At 37.5% G+C, this 18160-nt stretch overlaps 1 protein-coding gene across 1 annotated transcript in view; it reads right to left on the minus strand.

Annotated features, from left to right (window-relative positions):
• Positions 1-1090: 1090 nt before the first annotated feature.
• adgrb2 (adhesion G protein-coupled receptor B2) overlaps positions 1091-18160 on the minus strand; it is a 295002-nt gene continuing 277932 nt past the window's right edge. Inside the window, exons 32-34 of the mRNA XM_084131293.1 lie at positions 16875-16988; positions 6284-6337; positions 1091-4168 (exon numbers count right to left, since the gene is read on the minus strand). Coding sequence (XP_083987419.1) covers positions 3992-4168; positions 6284-6337; positions 16875-16988 — 345 coding nt within the window. The 3' untranslated portion in view covers positions 1091-3991. The remainder of the gene's footprint in view (positions 4169-6283; positions 6338-16874; positions 16989-18160) is intronic.

An 18160-nucleotide genomic window follows, 5' to 3' on the forward strand; every position in this document is an offset into this window, starting at 1 on the left:
ACACCGATGAGTCATCAAAGTACTATAGTTGAAATACTTTACATCGTACACGATGAAGATTTTAAACCCGGAAGACGAAAATAGCGTAGGCCTATATAAAAACTCAAATTTAACCATTTTCCCCCTATTAAATCTAACAGATGCTAACATTGTCTTCAATGGTGTTCAACACACATACCTCTGTTAAAATCTCAGAAATTTTGGTTTAGGGTGTCATGACCCTTTAAAACCATTCGTAAAGGAGTGTGAAGAACAATTTAATAATCTGAATAACTTTTTTTTTTTTTGGGATGAGTTAGATTTAACTTTTGATTTAAATTTGTAGCATATAAATGTGGAAGATTTATATCAAAGTTTAAGGCAACACCAGGTGAATATGGTAAAATATTAACTAATATATATATCACCATACTACCCCAGTTGATTACATTAAGAATTGCAAAAAAAAAGAAAAAAAAAAAGTATTACAAATGTTCTGAACTGTTATGTTTAAATATGCAAATGAGACATCATCTAATTAAAAATGCACTGATTTGCATACATTTCTAGAGCAAAAAAAAAAAATGTTTTAAAGGAATAAAATGTATAAAATCAGGCAAAGTATATGAACAAACCCCTCTTTAAAAACCTTCACAATATAGATAGGAATAAAACTATAACGTTTTGTGTGTGTGTACGCGCTACTGAAGTGGAGATTTCTGACAATTGTTTTTTATTTTATTTTAGAAAACGGCCTTTAAAGATACTGTCCTTGAAATCTACAGACACAAATAGATAAAGTGCTATAAAAGATACACTTAAAATAGTATTTTGAATGTTTTTTTTTCTACTAGTCTCTCGCAAAAAACTCTTTATGAAAAGCCAAAAAGCACAAAATCTCAAAATTGACAGACGCATGAAAAAACATGTTTTTGTCTGCAGTGCCTCACCTTAAGATTAACAGCTCAAACAACACTGGATTACAAAGTGAAAAAGAGTCACAGCATTCCCATTCTCTTTTCGGCTAATTTGTCATACTTATGACAAAATAGGTTGGAAAGCGTTGGTCTATTCCACCTACACCATGAGGAGGAAAAACCCTACAAGGGTGTTCACCAGTTTGAAAATTTATTTTCATATAAAAAGACACTCTATGAAAACAGTAGAGGACTACTTTGTACAATCTTACGTATAAAAAACTTAAATGGTGCAAGGAGGATTCTCTGTGATAGCCATCTTCTTTAGCCAATGGGATTGTGTGTGCTGGCAAGGGAAGGATCCAAAAGTTTCAAACATGTCAAGCCATGAAGAAAACATCCTGCAGATCAGGAAGTCCAAGGAAACATATTCATTCTTCAATACGTCCACACTCAGCTGTTCTCCATTCATTTTCAGACGATCATCCTCCTCACAAAAATACATCTCATAAATTGTATGTGACTGTAAGGCCATTCTCAAGTTTTTTTTTTTTTTTTTTTTTTTAAAGAGTAAAACATAAATCTGTTCAAAACATAGTTAGTTTAGTAGGATTTTGTGGTGTAATTCTCCAGCTTCAATAAGTAGGGCTCTGTAAACGTCTATGGAAAACCCAACACTCATATACAGAGAAAGACATAGAGTGGAATGACAGAATGTTGAAACGGTCGACGTCTGCATCAGACAAAATAGTAACAAAAACAAAACAGGCACTGTAAATGAAGCAGGGTTTGTGTACAGCTGCGTGGTTGAGAAGAGAACAACTTGTAGAATTAAAATAGCTGACTCACCTGTTTGGTTTGTCATACTGATCTTTCAAGAAAAGGCTGCAAATCGCTTCAGAAAGAGAAATGGCATCACTTCCTTTCACCCAAGACTTTGTCTAAATTCCAAACATTATACGAATTTTAAAAAGTCAAATTTGATTGTCCGGTGCTCCAAAATCGCATACTAAGTAGGGATTACATTTGAAATTTTATTTACTTTGTGTCCGTATAAAAGTGCATTCTTGGGTAGTATGAATGAAATTTAGATGTACTACATCCGCTGTGTTGCTTCGCTTCACTGCCATTCATAAATCCTCTCCCATGGCCTCATGGGATAGTAAAGTGTCCATCGAATGCACACTTCAGAAATTCACCGGAAGTAGTAGATCATCCAGGGACTTTTCGCCAACTGGTATTCGAATACTATGTATTCAGAGTCAGACATACTCCTTTGCCGTACGGTTTTTCAAATACTATATAGTAGGGAAGTATTCGATTTAGGACGCAGATATACAGTCCAACCACATTTGAACTTTTTACTTTTTGCAACACATAACCTTGATGCTTTGGCTTCTTTAGGAACTATTTTCATTGGTGGAAAGATATGCAAAAAAAACAGCAATTTTAGTCAGAAACTAAAGCTGCACAATATTAACGTCTTGTTTATTGAACTGTTAAAAGCAATATCACAATTACTCAACAGTACTGAATATCAGCACAACTGTGATCATCTTTTGCCATCGCTGGTTCATGTGATATTGCTTATCCCAAATATGAGAATAATATTCAGCCTTTCTTGACTGCGGTTGAGAAGGGAGGCGAAAAACTTGTTTTAATTGCTGTGGTGGTTTGGAGATATTTCATGGGGACGAGGCAGCCCATGTTCCCCATTAGTGCAGATTACTTGCAAAGGTTGAAATGGCATGCTCTAGTCTTGCCATCTGTGCCTATATGATATGCTGACTTCAGGGATCTTTGAGCAGATGAAATTCGCGCCAAGTAAGAAAATGTCAGGACAAATCGTTATTCCCTCAAGATAATTACCACACCTTTTTCTCTCCCTCGTTCGCCCTCTCTTTCTCGCTTTCCGAGTCTCCGTGTGGAGTTACATCAGCCAACACAACTAATTAACGGGTTATAAAGAGGAGCGGGTTGGCAAAGATGACCTCTTCAGTCTGCTTAGCATTAAGCCAACTGATAAACTTCACAGTCTGAGTGCAGAAATGAATTTGAATCGATCACTGGTTTTCAAATGAAAACATCACAAAGGGTTACTTTTTGCAAGAGCAGAAATGTAGAACAACTTAAAGATAGAGAAGAAATGTGGAAACCTAGCACCATCCCTGACAGCAGACCTTTGTGTTGGTTCAAAATGGAAACGCTCTCAGCTGGAAGTGTGTCTCTTACTGGATAAGCCCGTTCTGGAACACCAAAGCTCTTTATGACTGGAATGTGGATTCTTTCGGTTGCTTTGTGCAGGATGGATCAAATATGCTTCCCTGGCGTGAACGAATGTGAATTTGACATTAAATTTTTCTGTCAAGCATTTTGGAAAACCTAAACAAAACACAATCACACAGCGGTATGACAATAAAGACCTACTTCCACCCATAAAAGGATACCTGAAGCTTAGACGTAAAAAAAAAAAGAAAAAAAAAAAGAGACATCTTTTAGAAAATGGAATACAAAGAATAATGGACCAAAAAATTTCAAAGCTAAAATAAGCATATGAGTACAGTAGGCCTGATGCAGAGAACAAAAATGCAGAGGATGGCACATATTAATGAATGCTTTCAAAATTTCCTCTCCCCTGGAAAAACAAACCAAGAAAAAGAGAAACGGAACTTGAACCATCCAAGGAATGAGAAGACAGAAAGGAGGAAAAAAACAAACAAACCCTAAGGGGTTATTAAACAGTGTGCGAATCATCAGTACTGATTTTTTTTCGTTCCTCTATAAAAAGAAGGGTGCAGAAATATTATTTTTTAAATTCCCAAATCATCAAACAGGTGAAAGAGAATCCTTTCTGGAGTAAAATCAAGACAGGAAACAGTTTGTTAAAAATGTTTTACCATACTCTCCAGGGCCCCACTCTTTCATTTAATGTCTCTGTGTGAAAATATAGAATAGAGCACTCTTCATCTCTGGTCTGTCCTCACACCTGTAAACAAGTACAGAATCCTTTAGAACATCTTGCTGAAGATCACTGACAGCGTGAGTACGTAAGAGGGTTTAGTTGTCTCTCAGTTTGTTTTAGGTGTGTGTTCTCTTCACACTTCAGTCTGGAAGTCTCCTTCGGATGTGTCAGGTGTGTTGGCTGGGGATGTGTCCCAGGGTTTACTGCGTAACTCCAGTATGTCCTTATGTTCGTTGGAGCCACACATCTGCTCAGGGATCATGGTCTTAAAGCCGTCCCAAGATCGCTGGTCGTCTGTGGTGGACTTGTCCTGAATATGCACATACAAAAGGAAAGAGAAAAATTTAAATTAAAACCTGAGCATGAAAGTTACTCACCTTCTTTAACCTCAAACATTCTCTTACACAAAGTATCATGGTAATCATAGTTTTTAAAGATGCATATATTTCCAGGAACCCATTGTGTAAAATATACATGGTTGTAATTTGATTGTATTTTTAGAAATGCATTTTATTATTACAGTGGTGGCTAACCCAAAGTTATACACACTGTAAGCTTGGGGATAGTAAGATTTTTTTTTTAAATTCATAATTTTATTCAGCAAATACGGATTAATCGATCAAAAGTGACAGTAAAGGCATTTCTAACGTTACAAATGATTTTTATTTCAAATAAATCTTTTTTCTTCTTTTGAGCTTTCTATTTATCGATAATTATCTTGGTTTCCACAAAAAAAATTAAGCAGCACAACTGTTTCCAACATTGGCAATAACAATAAATGTTTCTTGAGCAGCGAATCAGCATATTATAATGATTTCAGAATCATGTGACACTGAAGACTGGAGTATTGATGCTGAAAATTCAGCTTTGCATCACATGAATAAATTTCATTTTAAAATATATTAAAATAGAAAAATTGTTAATTTGTAATAATATTTCACAACACTACAGTTTTTACTGTATTTTGATCAAATATAATATAATGGATATAAATCATGAACATAAATCAAATGTTTATTTATAATGAGTTTAAAAAAATGTATATACACATTGGCCACCACTGTAACAACAACACACTTATAATAATTGACAGGAAGCAGATCCCATTTTTAATTTTACAGTGCTATAACAATATCACTCATAACTATGGTATTCTGGAAGAAACTATCACTATCATGGTAATTTTTAGACCTGCCAGGAGCATCGCAAGGCTGAAAAACAACATTTTATCTTGTCTGGGCCGTAACTAATGGAAATGTGCTCAGGCATTTGTAATTCGCATTTAATACGGCTGAATGCACGTTACAACAGAAGCATAAAGACTAAATGCCGTTATAGTCTTGCTACATTACAACTCGTCTATCCAACATATGGAGCGACTTGCTCATCGGCATTAGTGGTGACCTGTGCTGTGTTTTATACCCGGCTATTCCAGGTGTTCATTACTTCAGATGGCCAGAACACATATCTTCTCCATCCCATTGGGACTAATGATGTATCCTACAGCTATACGGCCTCTTAATGCTAGCTAAATTGCATTATACAGTAGGGGCAGATTAATCTAATCACATACAAAGAGTGAGGAAATATGAGGTTAGGATTGTAAGAATAAAAAAAAAAGAGAGACAGCCAGAGCCAGGCCATTCGAACGGAACTCTGTTGAGACCTGACGAATTCATCTCGCCATTTCCCCTCCTCTTGAATCTATTCCCAACTTCCCTCGAAAATGAGATGAATGAACCTGCATATCTCGAAACGTTTGAGGCGATCAATTACAGGGTTGCTGTCGGCTCCCCCTCAGCTCAAACGCCCGCTGATTGCGCGTGTGACGGATTGGGAAGATTGGAAAACACCACGTAAATGACTCGTCTGTGGTATGACTGAGAATAAGTTTCTCTGCCTCCCTCTTGTTCGTGAGTGTTTGTGAAGGGGGGAGGCTTATAAACTCCTCAGGGAAATGAAAATATGAGCACTCACACACACATACACTAAACTCACACATGCACATTATAACAATATTTCCAAGCAGAGCAGAATGTCTTCTCTTTTGGCTCTCATTCACAACCTCTGGTTGAGTTTGTTGGCTCATGTAAGCAAGTTTCCATCCACAAGGGGGCGATAGCAGCCTGATTATAATTCACCCAATGTAACAGGCTGACAGTAGGCAAAATGGATACAAAAAGCATAATCTGGCATCCAATTTGCATGCTAAACGCTGAAGAAGGAACATTTTGTCGAGCAGAAGTGTTGTTAATGCTGAAGAGGAGCCCGACTTTATTCCTAAGAGAAAGCTAACGCGATTGTGCTGCTCTTGCGTATTTCCTTTCCCCTCCATCTCTCTTCCTCTCGATCGCTCTACTCGCAACAACCTTCCTTCGCTTCCTCTCGCTTTCTCTATCTCTCCTCATCAGGATTTTCTACTTACACTCGAAGAATTCTTTTCACCTCCGGCAGACGAAATGCTCCATCGCTTTTCCCTCTGTTGCAATAAAAAATGAGGATGGGAGGAAAGAAAAATAAAGGAAGAGAGACAGAGAGGGAGAGAAAGACAGGCAGAGAGCACAGGGTGAGAGAGAAAGAGAGAGAAAATGAGGGAGGATCACAGTCACAAAACATGTCTGAGGGGAAGCGACGTTTGTTTGAATTTTTGTTACCTTGATGGAGGAGTCTGTCTATAGATTCAGTCTTGGAGGCTTGCGCGCTCCATCCCCCATATTTCTTTTGCACACAGACAGAGACGACTTAAACGTCTACAGCACTATGCTCAACATATGACAAGAGAGGTGACTGCTAACTTCAGCATGTATGAACCATGTCTGTATTGAAACACTGCAGTAGAGGAAGAGGAAGCTTAGCACTGCACGCTAAAGGGAAGGAGATTCTGTGAAGTTTGGAGGCAAAAAGGACATGGAGATTCAAATCCTGCTGCTTACCTTCTAAAGCCGGGCTCAGTCTACAGGAGTTTTTAAATCTTAACCGACTGTGAAATTTGGTTGCATCACGAACATAAGGAGAATCTTCACAGATTTTCTTTTTTTAAGTCTCAAACCTGCACACATTACAACATTTGAAATTCGTGGTACATCACATACTACAATATATTCTTAAAGGGGTCCTATTATGCCCTTTCAGAAAGTCTTGATTTTGTTTATGGGGTGTACTAGAATATATTTTCATGTTTGATTGTTAAGAAAAATCATTATTTTTCACATATTTTACATTATTACAGCACCTCTCTACCCAGTCTGGCTCAAACAGGCCTATTTAGATGAAGCCCCTCCTTCTGAGATACAAAATGTGCTGTGATTGGTTAGCTGGCCCAGTGTGTTGTAAATGGCAGCATTTAGTGCGTGTTCGGAAAATGTCCCGCCCCTCCATAACTGTGAGTTCTTCTGTAGTGTAAATATAAATAAAGATGGCGTCAATTTCAAACCAATTTGAGTCTGATTCAGACCCTGACAGTGTTAACAAAAAAGAGGATCATGCAGAACGAATTTCTTGCACGGATTTTGCAAGCACGGATTTCACAGGACGTTTCAGAGTGGTATATTATTTAGAAATTTTCTTATACATTATAGATACAATGTTATCCCCCATTTAATCTTGATATTTGTCGGAAAACTGAGGTAATTCAAAACCGTAATCGATCACAAAACCATAGTTAATTTTCCTAAGGAGCAGTGAACCGTCTTACAAAAGCAACAGAAAACAAGCTGTTCTCCATAAAATGTGCAGCGCACAGATAAACGTTGGGGTTATAATGTTCAGGTACAGTGTTTAAAATCAATTTTAACCACTCTAAGTTCGTCAGCCTTAGGAAGGTCAAACAAATGAGTTTTGGAAACGGGATGAAAAAATATCTCTTTGACATAGTGACAACACTGTCTTCTCTAATGCAGCTCAACCAGGCCTCTTCCCCTTTTTCACATATTCCGGGGGCGGATATTATTTAAATGAGGGACATTGTGACTTCATAAGATACAGAAAAATGCAAACAAGACATTCGTTGTAGTTCTTGAAAAGGGGATTCTGTTAAATAAAATATCTCCCTTTGGAGTGTACTTTGAGCTTTGTAACCTTACAGATCTTTTTTTATGCTCAGACAGACTAGTTGAAAAAGTAAAAAAAGCATAATAGGACTCCTTTAAGATTATCATACCAGATTTAGCACCTCACGTGATCTCATGGGGAAGCGGATGTAAACAAAATGGATACTGTGTCGTGGCAACTTGCTGTAGACATTACATGAGGAGACATTATAAAGGCAGTCGTGTTGTTGCCTCATTTCGACAAGTCATTCCTTCATCTCCGTTGTCCAGCCGTATAGCTGCTTGTTGTTTTGCGGTTGCCATTTCAAAAGTTCTGTCTCCTTGTAAACTTGTCTCTCATTGGCTATTGTGGAAGTTTAAAATCCTAAATATCAAACATGTTTGATATTGTTGAGGAGGCCTTGATGTGTCCATAAGCAGATCGGAAGGTTTAAGATTTGATCTGTAAACGCCTAACATTATCAGATCATCTGGGCAGAACATCGGAACCGGCCAATGTCCTGGACGCGGATGGGGTAAATTGGGCAAAAATCAGCCTGAAACTCCTGTAGTCTGAGTATATGTTTACTGAAATAGAACCTTATTTGTGACATTTGGAATGCTCAATATAGTATGTAGAAATTCTATATGCAGTGACTACTGACATAATAAAAAGTTTAAAATAGTAAAAAAATAGTTAAAATAGTTCATTCTAGATTGATTTTTTTTTGGTCTTCCTTTGTACTTGCGTTCTTGAGTTTTGGAATTGAATGTCGCTTGATGATGACGTAGTACGAGAACACAATGATGCAATTTCGAATGCATATTGAGAAACGTCCCTATTGTTTTCATTTGTCATGAGTGTCCTTGCGATGAGGCACATGTTTCTGCGCAAGTTTGATATGAGGCTGCCTTAGTCAACAAAATGTTTCTGCCTTCCTTTTGGAATCAGGAGTGCACTTATGATTCTGTCTTAAGCCGCCTTTCCACTGCACACGACATTCGCATACGATTGTCGCATTTCGCCCCCTAGTGTCAGTCGCACAGAACTTTGAAATTGGTCGTGAAGCAACCGTTACCCTCGGCTATTCACAATGGTAAAATGAATAATTTTAATGAATGTAATGCATGCATGAATATATCCACAGCAAACAAATGACCCTCAATACATCTAAAATAAAAACATAGTAGATTTTATTGAGCTAATCAATACAAATATTGATTTAATAATTCTAAAATATTTTTTTCTGCCATAATTATTAATAACCGCCATTTTACAGAAATAGCATTTACAGAATGACGTTAAAGTGTTAAAATATTGGTAATTGTAGCTTCGCGCTCATAGTTTTGATTAGAACTGATTTGATTGATTTGACTAGCTGCAGAAGTTCAGATATTTCAACGCATCCGAAGCTCAAAACGGATCCAAAATTTCTGCATACGCATATGATCGGAACTCCACGCAGCTCCCGTACTACTCTCAATTGGAAATGAATGACTTCCGGTCCGACGGCTGTCGTTTGTCGTGTGCAGTGGAAAGGTGGCTTTAGTAGGCAGATCACTACATTTTGGAAAATAGCTCTTCTGTCTTTACAAATTGTTTACCAAGTCCTTACAGAGAACATTACGGATTTATGTAATTTAAAAATGGATTTCACTCTCTAACTCTCTTTAGAAAAAGTAAAAAGTAGCCTACTATTATTCGAATCACTCCTTTGATTTTCCTTATCCTTTCCTGCATAACATTCAGTCATAATTCCATCTAGCATTTTTCATTCTTTTTTACCCTCAAAAGTTTATACCCAAGAAAGATTCGCCATTAATGTTTCTACAGAGTTTACAACTGTATCTCTCCTCCACACAAAGGCACTCTTTTGGATTCAAGGACTTAGTAATAGGTGAGTGCAGAAAGCAAAGAGAGGCACAGCAACACAGCAGTGACCACAACCTACGGTATGTGTCCAGCACACAAATGAGAAAGCACAGGTCAGATAAGAAGTCGGCTGTTGCACACTGAAGCAAAGGAAAGATGTGAAAGGAGCAGTGTCTACAGCAGCAGGGCAGCGGGGGAGAGCAAGTTCAGTCGCTGTGGGAGTTCTGTACTGGTCTAGAAGTTTCTATGGAGACTATAAGACTATAGGTTGGAAAGGACAAAAAGAAACACTCTCTATGAGTGCTGTGGCTCAGGCAAAACATTTTTTTGTTACCTTTTATCTGTTTGTCGCCCTTGGGTCTGCTGACTGCCTGGCTACAGTCAAACTATGACAGAAAACATGTAGTTTCAAACCAAGGAAAGACAAAGACAGGCAGCAGTGCATTATGACCAAAAAACAAACAAACAAACAAACAAACAAACAAATGCATAACAATGCAGCAACAATAAACAAAATCATAAGCAGTAGGTCAAAATCCAGAAAAAAAGCATATAACAATCACAGTAAAAAATGCTGGGTTGTTTCAACCCATGTTTGGGTCAAATATAGACAAACCCAACCATTGGTTTCATTTTTATAGTTAAATTTAAACTTTTTCCCTGCCAGCGGTTTTTGGTAATTGTAACAAAAAATCATGGCCCACAAATTATTTTTTTTTGTATTAATATCTAAACATGCAATTTATCAAAATAAAGAGCCCTCTGCTTTTTAAACAAACAACAACAAAAATCTTAATTCTAATTCTATCTTAATGCATTCATTTTTCATAAAAAAGCAATCTTTTAAGCAAAAAGCTGAGAAAATTGTGTTTTTGTCAAAGACTTCGTCTGGATGGGATTAAGAACGATGATCTAAACATAGATGGAGTAGATCGAGTCCATCAACACGCCCAAAGCTCGCACAGTCCTAACCACTTCCTGGGTCAACATTTCACTCGGTAACATTAGGCTGTTTATTGTTTATGATCACATTATTTTTCATATGCATCTACTTAACATGAGATCACTCGTTTTTGCTTCTTCTTTGTCTCTGTTTTGATCTGGAGATACTGTACTCGTTCAGGTGATGCCTAATAGCGCCCCCTGCCTTATAACAGTGATAACACAGAAAGCCGTAAAATCTCGTCAATGGCAGGGAAACGTTTTCTCATAAAAGACACGATAACTCGTCAGCGGCAGGGAAAAAGTTAATCCATATTTGACCAAAACTCAGCATTTCTTTTTTTTTTTTTAAGTGAATGGATTGAGTAAAACAACATGGGTGTGCAACACAGAAGAGGAATGAGTATAGCACGACAAGGCCTCTGTCAGAGATGAGTGTCTGGGGTAATGGTGCGTTCAAGTCACGTCAGAAAGATCGTATTTACGATTTGAACGCACATGAACGCCACCACAAAGTCATAAATACAAGTGGGAAACTCTGGATTTTCTTTGAGACTCGATACGAGTTGGGGGTGTGTCAGTGAGAAACATGGCGGAATATCACAATACATCTAGGTTTTTAGCCGTGACCTTTTATTTACAATGAAATAAGCTAATTGCCTGTACAAAATATAATAGCCAGTGTTGCCAAGTCCGCAGTTTTCCTGTGGAATTGGGAGACTTTTACATTGTTGCCATGGGTTGTTTTTTAGTCCGCGAATTTCTTAAATTAACTGGTGCTAAAACACCGCAGACAGCATGCACGTATAAACAACGCAATCTTAGTGAATTCTCCCCTCTACATTTATACATTACAGGAGGAGATACCAGTGAGCTTTGGGGTCTCCAAACCAGAATAAATGGCCAGAATGTTGGCATAATGTACAGATTAGACCATTTGTTTCAGTGAAATGTGTGTATCTTAACTCCAATAGAGTATTAAAATATGATCGGATAACCACAATAAATGTTGATGTATACGGTCACTTTCATTGCATACATGACCTCTGTGTTCCCTCCATTATAAAGTTATACATTATGTATAAAGCATAATACGCTAAAAGCCTTATCTGGTCTCTCTGCCTTGACAACTACTGCTGAGTTATACGGCATTATGTCAGCTTGGCTAATAGTCTGTAATCTATTCTACTCTGTTCAATGTTAAAAGAACCACAAAAGGGCAAAATAGACACAAAACTGTCACTAAAATTAATATTATCCCTTCTATGTCATGATCCAGATATGAGCCGAGCTACAATACAGCAAGAACAGAGCCCAACATGGCCAAATCTGCAGACATGACATATCTCACTAATTATGTCTTAATTGGCACAGACTGCAAATGAGCATTTTGATGTGCGTGTGTGTGAGTGTGTAAGAGTCCCATCCCAGCATTAAGCCCCTTCATTAAGCTGTTTGATGGTGCATCTGCTTCAAGTTTGGTCAGCACAATACTCTGTAAAGAAAATATCATTTTGGGGCTAATTTTGTGTGGACAAAAGTCAAATACAAGACCGCAAAAAATCAGTTATTTAATTAATGCCACCGAGGTCTCTAGATGAAGCTCCAACAAATGAGGAATCTAGAGAGAGATGGTGATTGTCGGGGAAAGCACACATCTGCTACTCGCCCTCACTAGAGCAAATTGTTTCAAACAACTTCACAGTTGGGCTCTGATACCAATAATTCAACTCAACTGCAGGGAAACAGTTTCATCGAGGCATAAGCAAACACGCTAAGATTAGGTAAACACTCAGATGCACTAAAACGCGCTTATAAATCACACACACTCTGCTGAGTACTGATAAACGTTAAGAGCATAACCTTTACAGAAAGACAATTACAGTATTTGATTCATGAGACCACCTTGCACTGTTACTATACGTTATCAGTGCTATATGGTTTTGAAATTAGCCATTTGTACTAGAAAGCAGTTTGATAGGGGTCACAAAATGTAATCATGGTTTGGATTAAACTTTCAAATTGTAGATGAAGGCCTTTAACACCTATAGACAGTAATTTGAGTCGATGACTCAACTAGGATACATATTTTGCAATTAAGCAATGTTCTATTTTATTATTTTGCCATGAATAATTTGCAACATTAACAACAAGTATGGTTGTTGCAAGATGGGTTTTTTCACCCAAAAAGTATAAAAAAATAAAAATAAATTATAATGGCCACAAATTAAGAATTCATTTTCCTGTTTTAGTAAATCGTGCCAATGATTTACAAATATATTCATTAATTTTAGTTAAATCATGGCCATGAATTAAGTAGTTCGTTCCTACGACTTCTTACGAGTAAATTGTGGCCACGTTGAACTAATTCGTTGAACAAATTATTACAATGTTGCCACGATTTAGTAAAACGAGGGAACAAATTATTAAATTGTGCATACGATTTACTTAAAATGAGGGAACAACTTAGTAAATTTACAACAAAAAGCTATGGTTAAATTTTTTTTGGGAAATAACAAAATGTAACAAAATGTTAAGATCTGATTACAAAATAGAAGACAAAACTTTTTCAACAAAATATTTAAATTACAGGGTGGCTCATATATTCGTACATTTAATTTTTTCCATTTTAATTATTTACTGTGAACGTTCATGCATTTTTTGAGTATTTTGTAGGAATAAACTGTAAAATATATGGCAATTCATACTTTTTACTTCCAAAAACCATACATCAATCCTCCTTCCAAGGAAGTTCGACATTTTTTCATCCGTTGCATTATAAGAAAAATGCCTAAAAATGCATAATTTGAAGCATCAGTCGTGTCCATAACAAATGCGGGTTACGTGCATAAGTTTAATAGTTTTAGGGGTTTGTTCAAATCTTTTATTATTACTAATCCCCACACATTTATGTATGATGTTTACACTTTCATACAACTGTGGGAGTAAGAGCAGAAGTTTTCAGTTAATACATATTTCAAGAGCCAGACCGTTGCCTTCCTCTGCTCTCAACTTCCCCACTGTGTTCATTTGTAGGGTCTCCATTAGCATGAATAGATTGAACACAGGGTACCAGTCCTTCATCCATTTGGTACCATATGGGGTTCCTCCGCTACAGCTATCAGCCCATCCAGCATCTTCACTTAGAGGTTAACTGCCTTTCAAACTGCATCAAGCTCCATTCACACTAACATGTGCAATTTAACGGACTGCAAGTGACTAAGGCGCTTCCACTGTCCCCATAGAAAAAAAAAAAGAATGAGATGAAGCGAACCCGTGGTACGAACAAGAGATTGAAGTCAGAGTACGTAGGAGGAAAACAGAGAGAAAGACGATTAGATGGAATGGACAGTGCCGTTTATGGATGTGTTAGAGACCCACTAAGCTCACTGTCCTCACCAGCTGTTAGAATTATCTAATAGGATAAAAATCAAGTTTATAATAAGACAGGAGGGGAAAAATGTCTTAGATTTTTCCCCAATGTGCACTCATCTCTTTACCGGCCCAAACACACACACACACACACACACACACACACACACACACACACATGTTTCTGACCAAACACACGTCATCTGAACCACCTTGTTGCTGGAAGAGTATGTGCTTACGTACTTACCGTATACCGATCAGGTATTTCTCAATTTTAATGCAGATTTATGGTCACATTGATCAAAATTAGATTGTATGTGTTTATGATCTTTTAAAACAAACGTTGATTAATTCTTACTGAAACTTTTGTGGTTTATATGAATTTACATTTATGGTTTTGTTTTAAATAAAATGTTAAAGAAAGGGTTTAAAATAGCACAAGCACAATGACAGAGCAAGGCTGTGTGATTTACTACAGTACATCACAACATCGCAGGGAATGTTCCACGCCAAGTTAGCACGGAAAAACACGACCTACTGTGAAAAAACACCCAACATTTAGTCCTCTACACCTCTTGGACTCTACAGGATTTACACGGCACCAATGAGAGCCTCTATAAATCAAGGCCCTGTCACACGGGGCTGGGAATACGGGGTCTGGTTGACATGCTTACGTTGGCTCTCTTTGTAAACGAAGCTCATTCTCCGCGTTAAAGGCTCGGATTGTCGTGGCGGAGGTGGAGGAGGAACCTGTGAAGGTGGCCGGATTGTTAGAGGGGTTTAAAGACTATACTGACATGGCACTTTTTAGCACAGCTTTAGTTTTTGAGGTAGATGTGGTTTCATGAGGTAGACTGGTCTTGAGGGAAAAGCTCTGCCATTTATTTTGAATGGTTATGAATCCAGCAGGATTGGGATCCACTGTAAAGGTAGTTAAGTAGCACACTTATGTCTTTTAGATCATAGTTATCATCATAAATGTGAAAAACGCTTCTTTAAGAATGAATTATGCCAACATTCAGTGGAAAATCACTCAAACCAGTCCTGACCTGAAGAAGAAATCCAATTATTTGATTGTCTTATATGCACTGGGTTATTATAATAATTACAAATGTGCAATTTTATTTTTTCAAACTCTCTTGAAACACCATTATGGTTGTAATTATAGCATTGCCAACATATTCAGAGACCTGTGGCATGAAATCAAAATAATTGTATGCTGTAATTGCTTTCCCATTGGGAATCAAAAGGCAAATGTTTAAACCTTCATGACTGTCAGAAGGACTTTACACCGTCAAAACATCTGAAAAGCGAAAAGAAAGAGTTTGATCCTCTGTAATGTGAGAACATGAATCTCTGATGCTTGTCTGCACCTATAATCCAGCATTAGGTTGTCCAAACTCAATCCATCTTCACTGATAATAATAATAATGTCAAAAATTGTCATCTTAAAATGCATGTGAAAAAAACATTCTATTGTAAAATGAATTACAATAAATAAATGCTTTCTTGTCTGCTGTGTCCTGCGTCAGTTTAAGTGCACATTGATCAATGTTTCAATGCTTCTCTTTGACTCCATCTAATTGTCTTTTCTTGACATTGCTTCCCTGTTTGATTTAAGCCAAGGTCTGACTTGAGAGATTGCCAATCCTAGTTTAGAATTTTGGAGTGGCCAATCAAATCACTCCAGTAGCCATTGTCACCCCAGGGCAGGCCTCTGGTGAAAAGTAATGTAGCACAACGATCTAAAGGCCTGAACTGAGCCGAAACTCAGGCTGCAGACAGCATGATCCAAATGAAAAGTGAGTGAGCATGTGGCAAATGCCACCAAAGTATACACTTGTCACAAATTGCAGGCAGGTAATTACTCAGTGGGCAATTGTTTTTAAACCTTAATGACAAAAGCCTCTGGACACCAGCATATGGATGTTTGCAATGCTCCTTCCTCTAATAAAACATTAAAGATTCAACAGTCTAGCTAATGGAAAGATGAACAGTGCGCTCTTTCCAGGGAAAGCAGATAGGAGACAGCACTGCAGAAGGCAGGTGTACTTTGAGAAGCTTAATGGTGGAAGACTGAATATGATCCTACTATTAATACTGTATTAATTAACTTCCATAACACAAGGCTCGGGGATAAGGAAAGCAGAGAATGCTCTGATAAAGATGTGTTTCCAAACACCAGGTGCATGTACAATTGCCTTTCAAAGTTTTTTTTTTTTTTTTTAACCTCAAGAACCAGAATAGAAACTGTTCACTCCCCATCATAATTTGTTTAAAGGGACAGTTCACCCAAAGATGAAAATTCAGTCATCATTTATTCACCCTCATAACATTCCAAACCTGTACGCTTTTCTCTCTTATGTGAAGCATAAAATAATATATTCTGAAACATGGTTTTGTCCATATAATGAAAGTTAGAGATAGACTTTCATTGCATTATATTAATAAAATGTTTCATTAAGGAAAGTCCACTTATTATAAAACCTTCGAATCATTTTAATCCCTTTGATTTTAAAGCAGTTTAAAATGAATACGGTTAATTTTAAAGCAGGTTAAAGCATCCTTAAAACAAGACGTTTTCTGCCTTAATAAGTTATTTATATCATTAGTGTTTCAGGTTTAAGTAATCAATTTAGTGCTCCAGTTACTATTGCTTTGAAACTCCTGCAGTGGTGCACGTGTGAGCATGGTGATATTGGTGATCATGTATCGCAAAAATACAGGATTCAAGCACAGGGTGAGATTATTTCACTTGGGTTGGGTATAAGTGTGGGGTTTGCAGGTTAGAGGGGTCTTACCTTGAAGGAGGACATGGCAGGGTCCCTGTTATACCTGTCTATGGTGTGGAACTTGGTGGAGTGGTTGAGTTCATGGTACAGCTCTGAGTGTCTTTTGCGAGTGTGCATCACTTTCTGTAAGGAAGGGGAAAAACAAACAAACAAAAAAACAAAACAAAAAAACAAAAAAAAACAAAAGCAAAAATAAGAAAGGGCAGGCCAGGGAGGAGCTGGGTCGACGGTAACTGAGTTAAACCGCAAGACTAGGCTGACAATAAACACTCATCCTCTCAAAGGGTGGTGTTCTGATTGGTTAATAAAACTGATGGGTATCAAGCAATATTAAAGCTCTCTGGTCAGTATAATTTCCTACTTACAGACACTTCCACCAATTCCCAGATTTAAATGGAGGTGGTTGGAAGCTGGCTGGGCTGTTTTGTAGCAAAGACGTTGCAGTCCTATTACTATGAATGGGAGAAAGTGCAACGCACAATATGATGGAATAAGTCCCGCCTTCTAAATAAAAGAGCCAATCGCTAATATGTAAAGTCATCGTGTCACTGCAACTGCTGTTAGAAGCTCCGCTTGCTGTAGAAACAGTCAGTGTTCTGAGATGCGCGCTTATGACTGCACATGCGCATTGGCTGGTTCAACCTGAAAAATGCAGGTTTATTGTCATGAGTTAAGTATTTAGGAAAAAAACAACATTTATGAGACAGTTGTTGTCAGATTTCATTGGTGAAGAGATTGAAGCTATACTAGTCTGACTGAAACAGCTGCCTAAGAGGCATTTCAAGGATGGCCGTAGAGTAAAATGACTTGCCTTAAAGGGACTTTGTTTGCAGTCACAGCTGGTTTTTGCACAGAGCCGACATTGAGCATTGCTCTAACCTGTGAATATCAGCACTGTTCTCATTTAGCATCCATGTGATGCGGTTGATTTCTAAGCAAAAATGGAATTTTAAGTTTGTTTACCATTTATTTTCTTTCTGTAAGTGTTATCTTGGGATATCTTTGTTTTAGGGCTACCAATGTTAAATATGTTTATAATTAAAGCGTAATGCAACCTAGGGTCTTTTTGTTAATCTACCCGAGGCAAACTTTAGTTTAAAAGCATAATTAGAATGGAAACGCCACTTTTAAGTTTGACCGTAGTTTCGTTTTCGGTCAAATTGCCTTTTGAATGGGAGTGCTTGGGGCACGACTATGATAGCATCAAAATCGCTGTTTTTAAAACACTAAGAAGGCTCGACACAACATGAAACTTTGCTCGAAGTATCACCAGGGGCTCTTCACATGAACTTGAG

The sequence above is a fragment of the Abramis brama genome, assembly GCF_963993115.1.
Source record: "Abramis brama genome assembly, chromosome: 12".
Lineage (NCBI taxonomy): Eukaryota > Metazoa > Chordata > Actinopteri > Cypriniformes > Leuciscidae > Abramis > Abramis brama.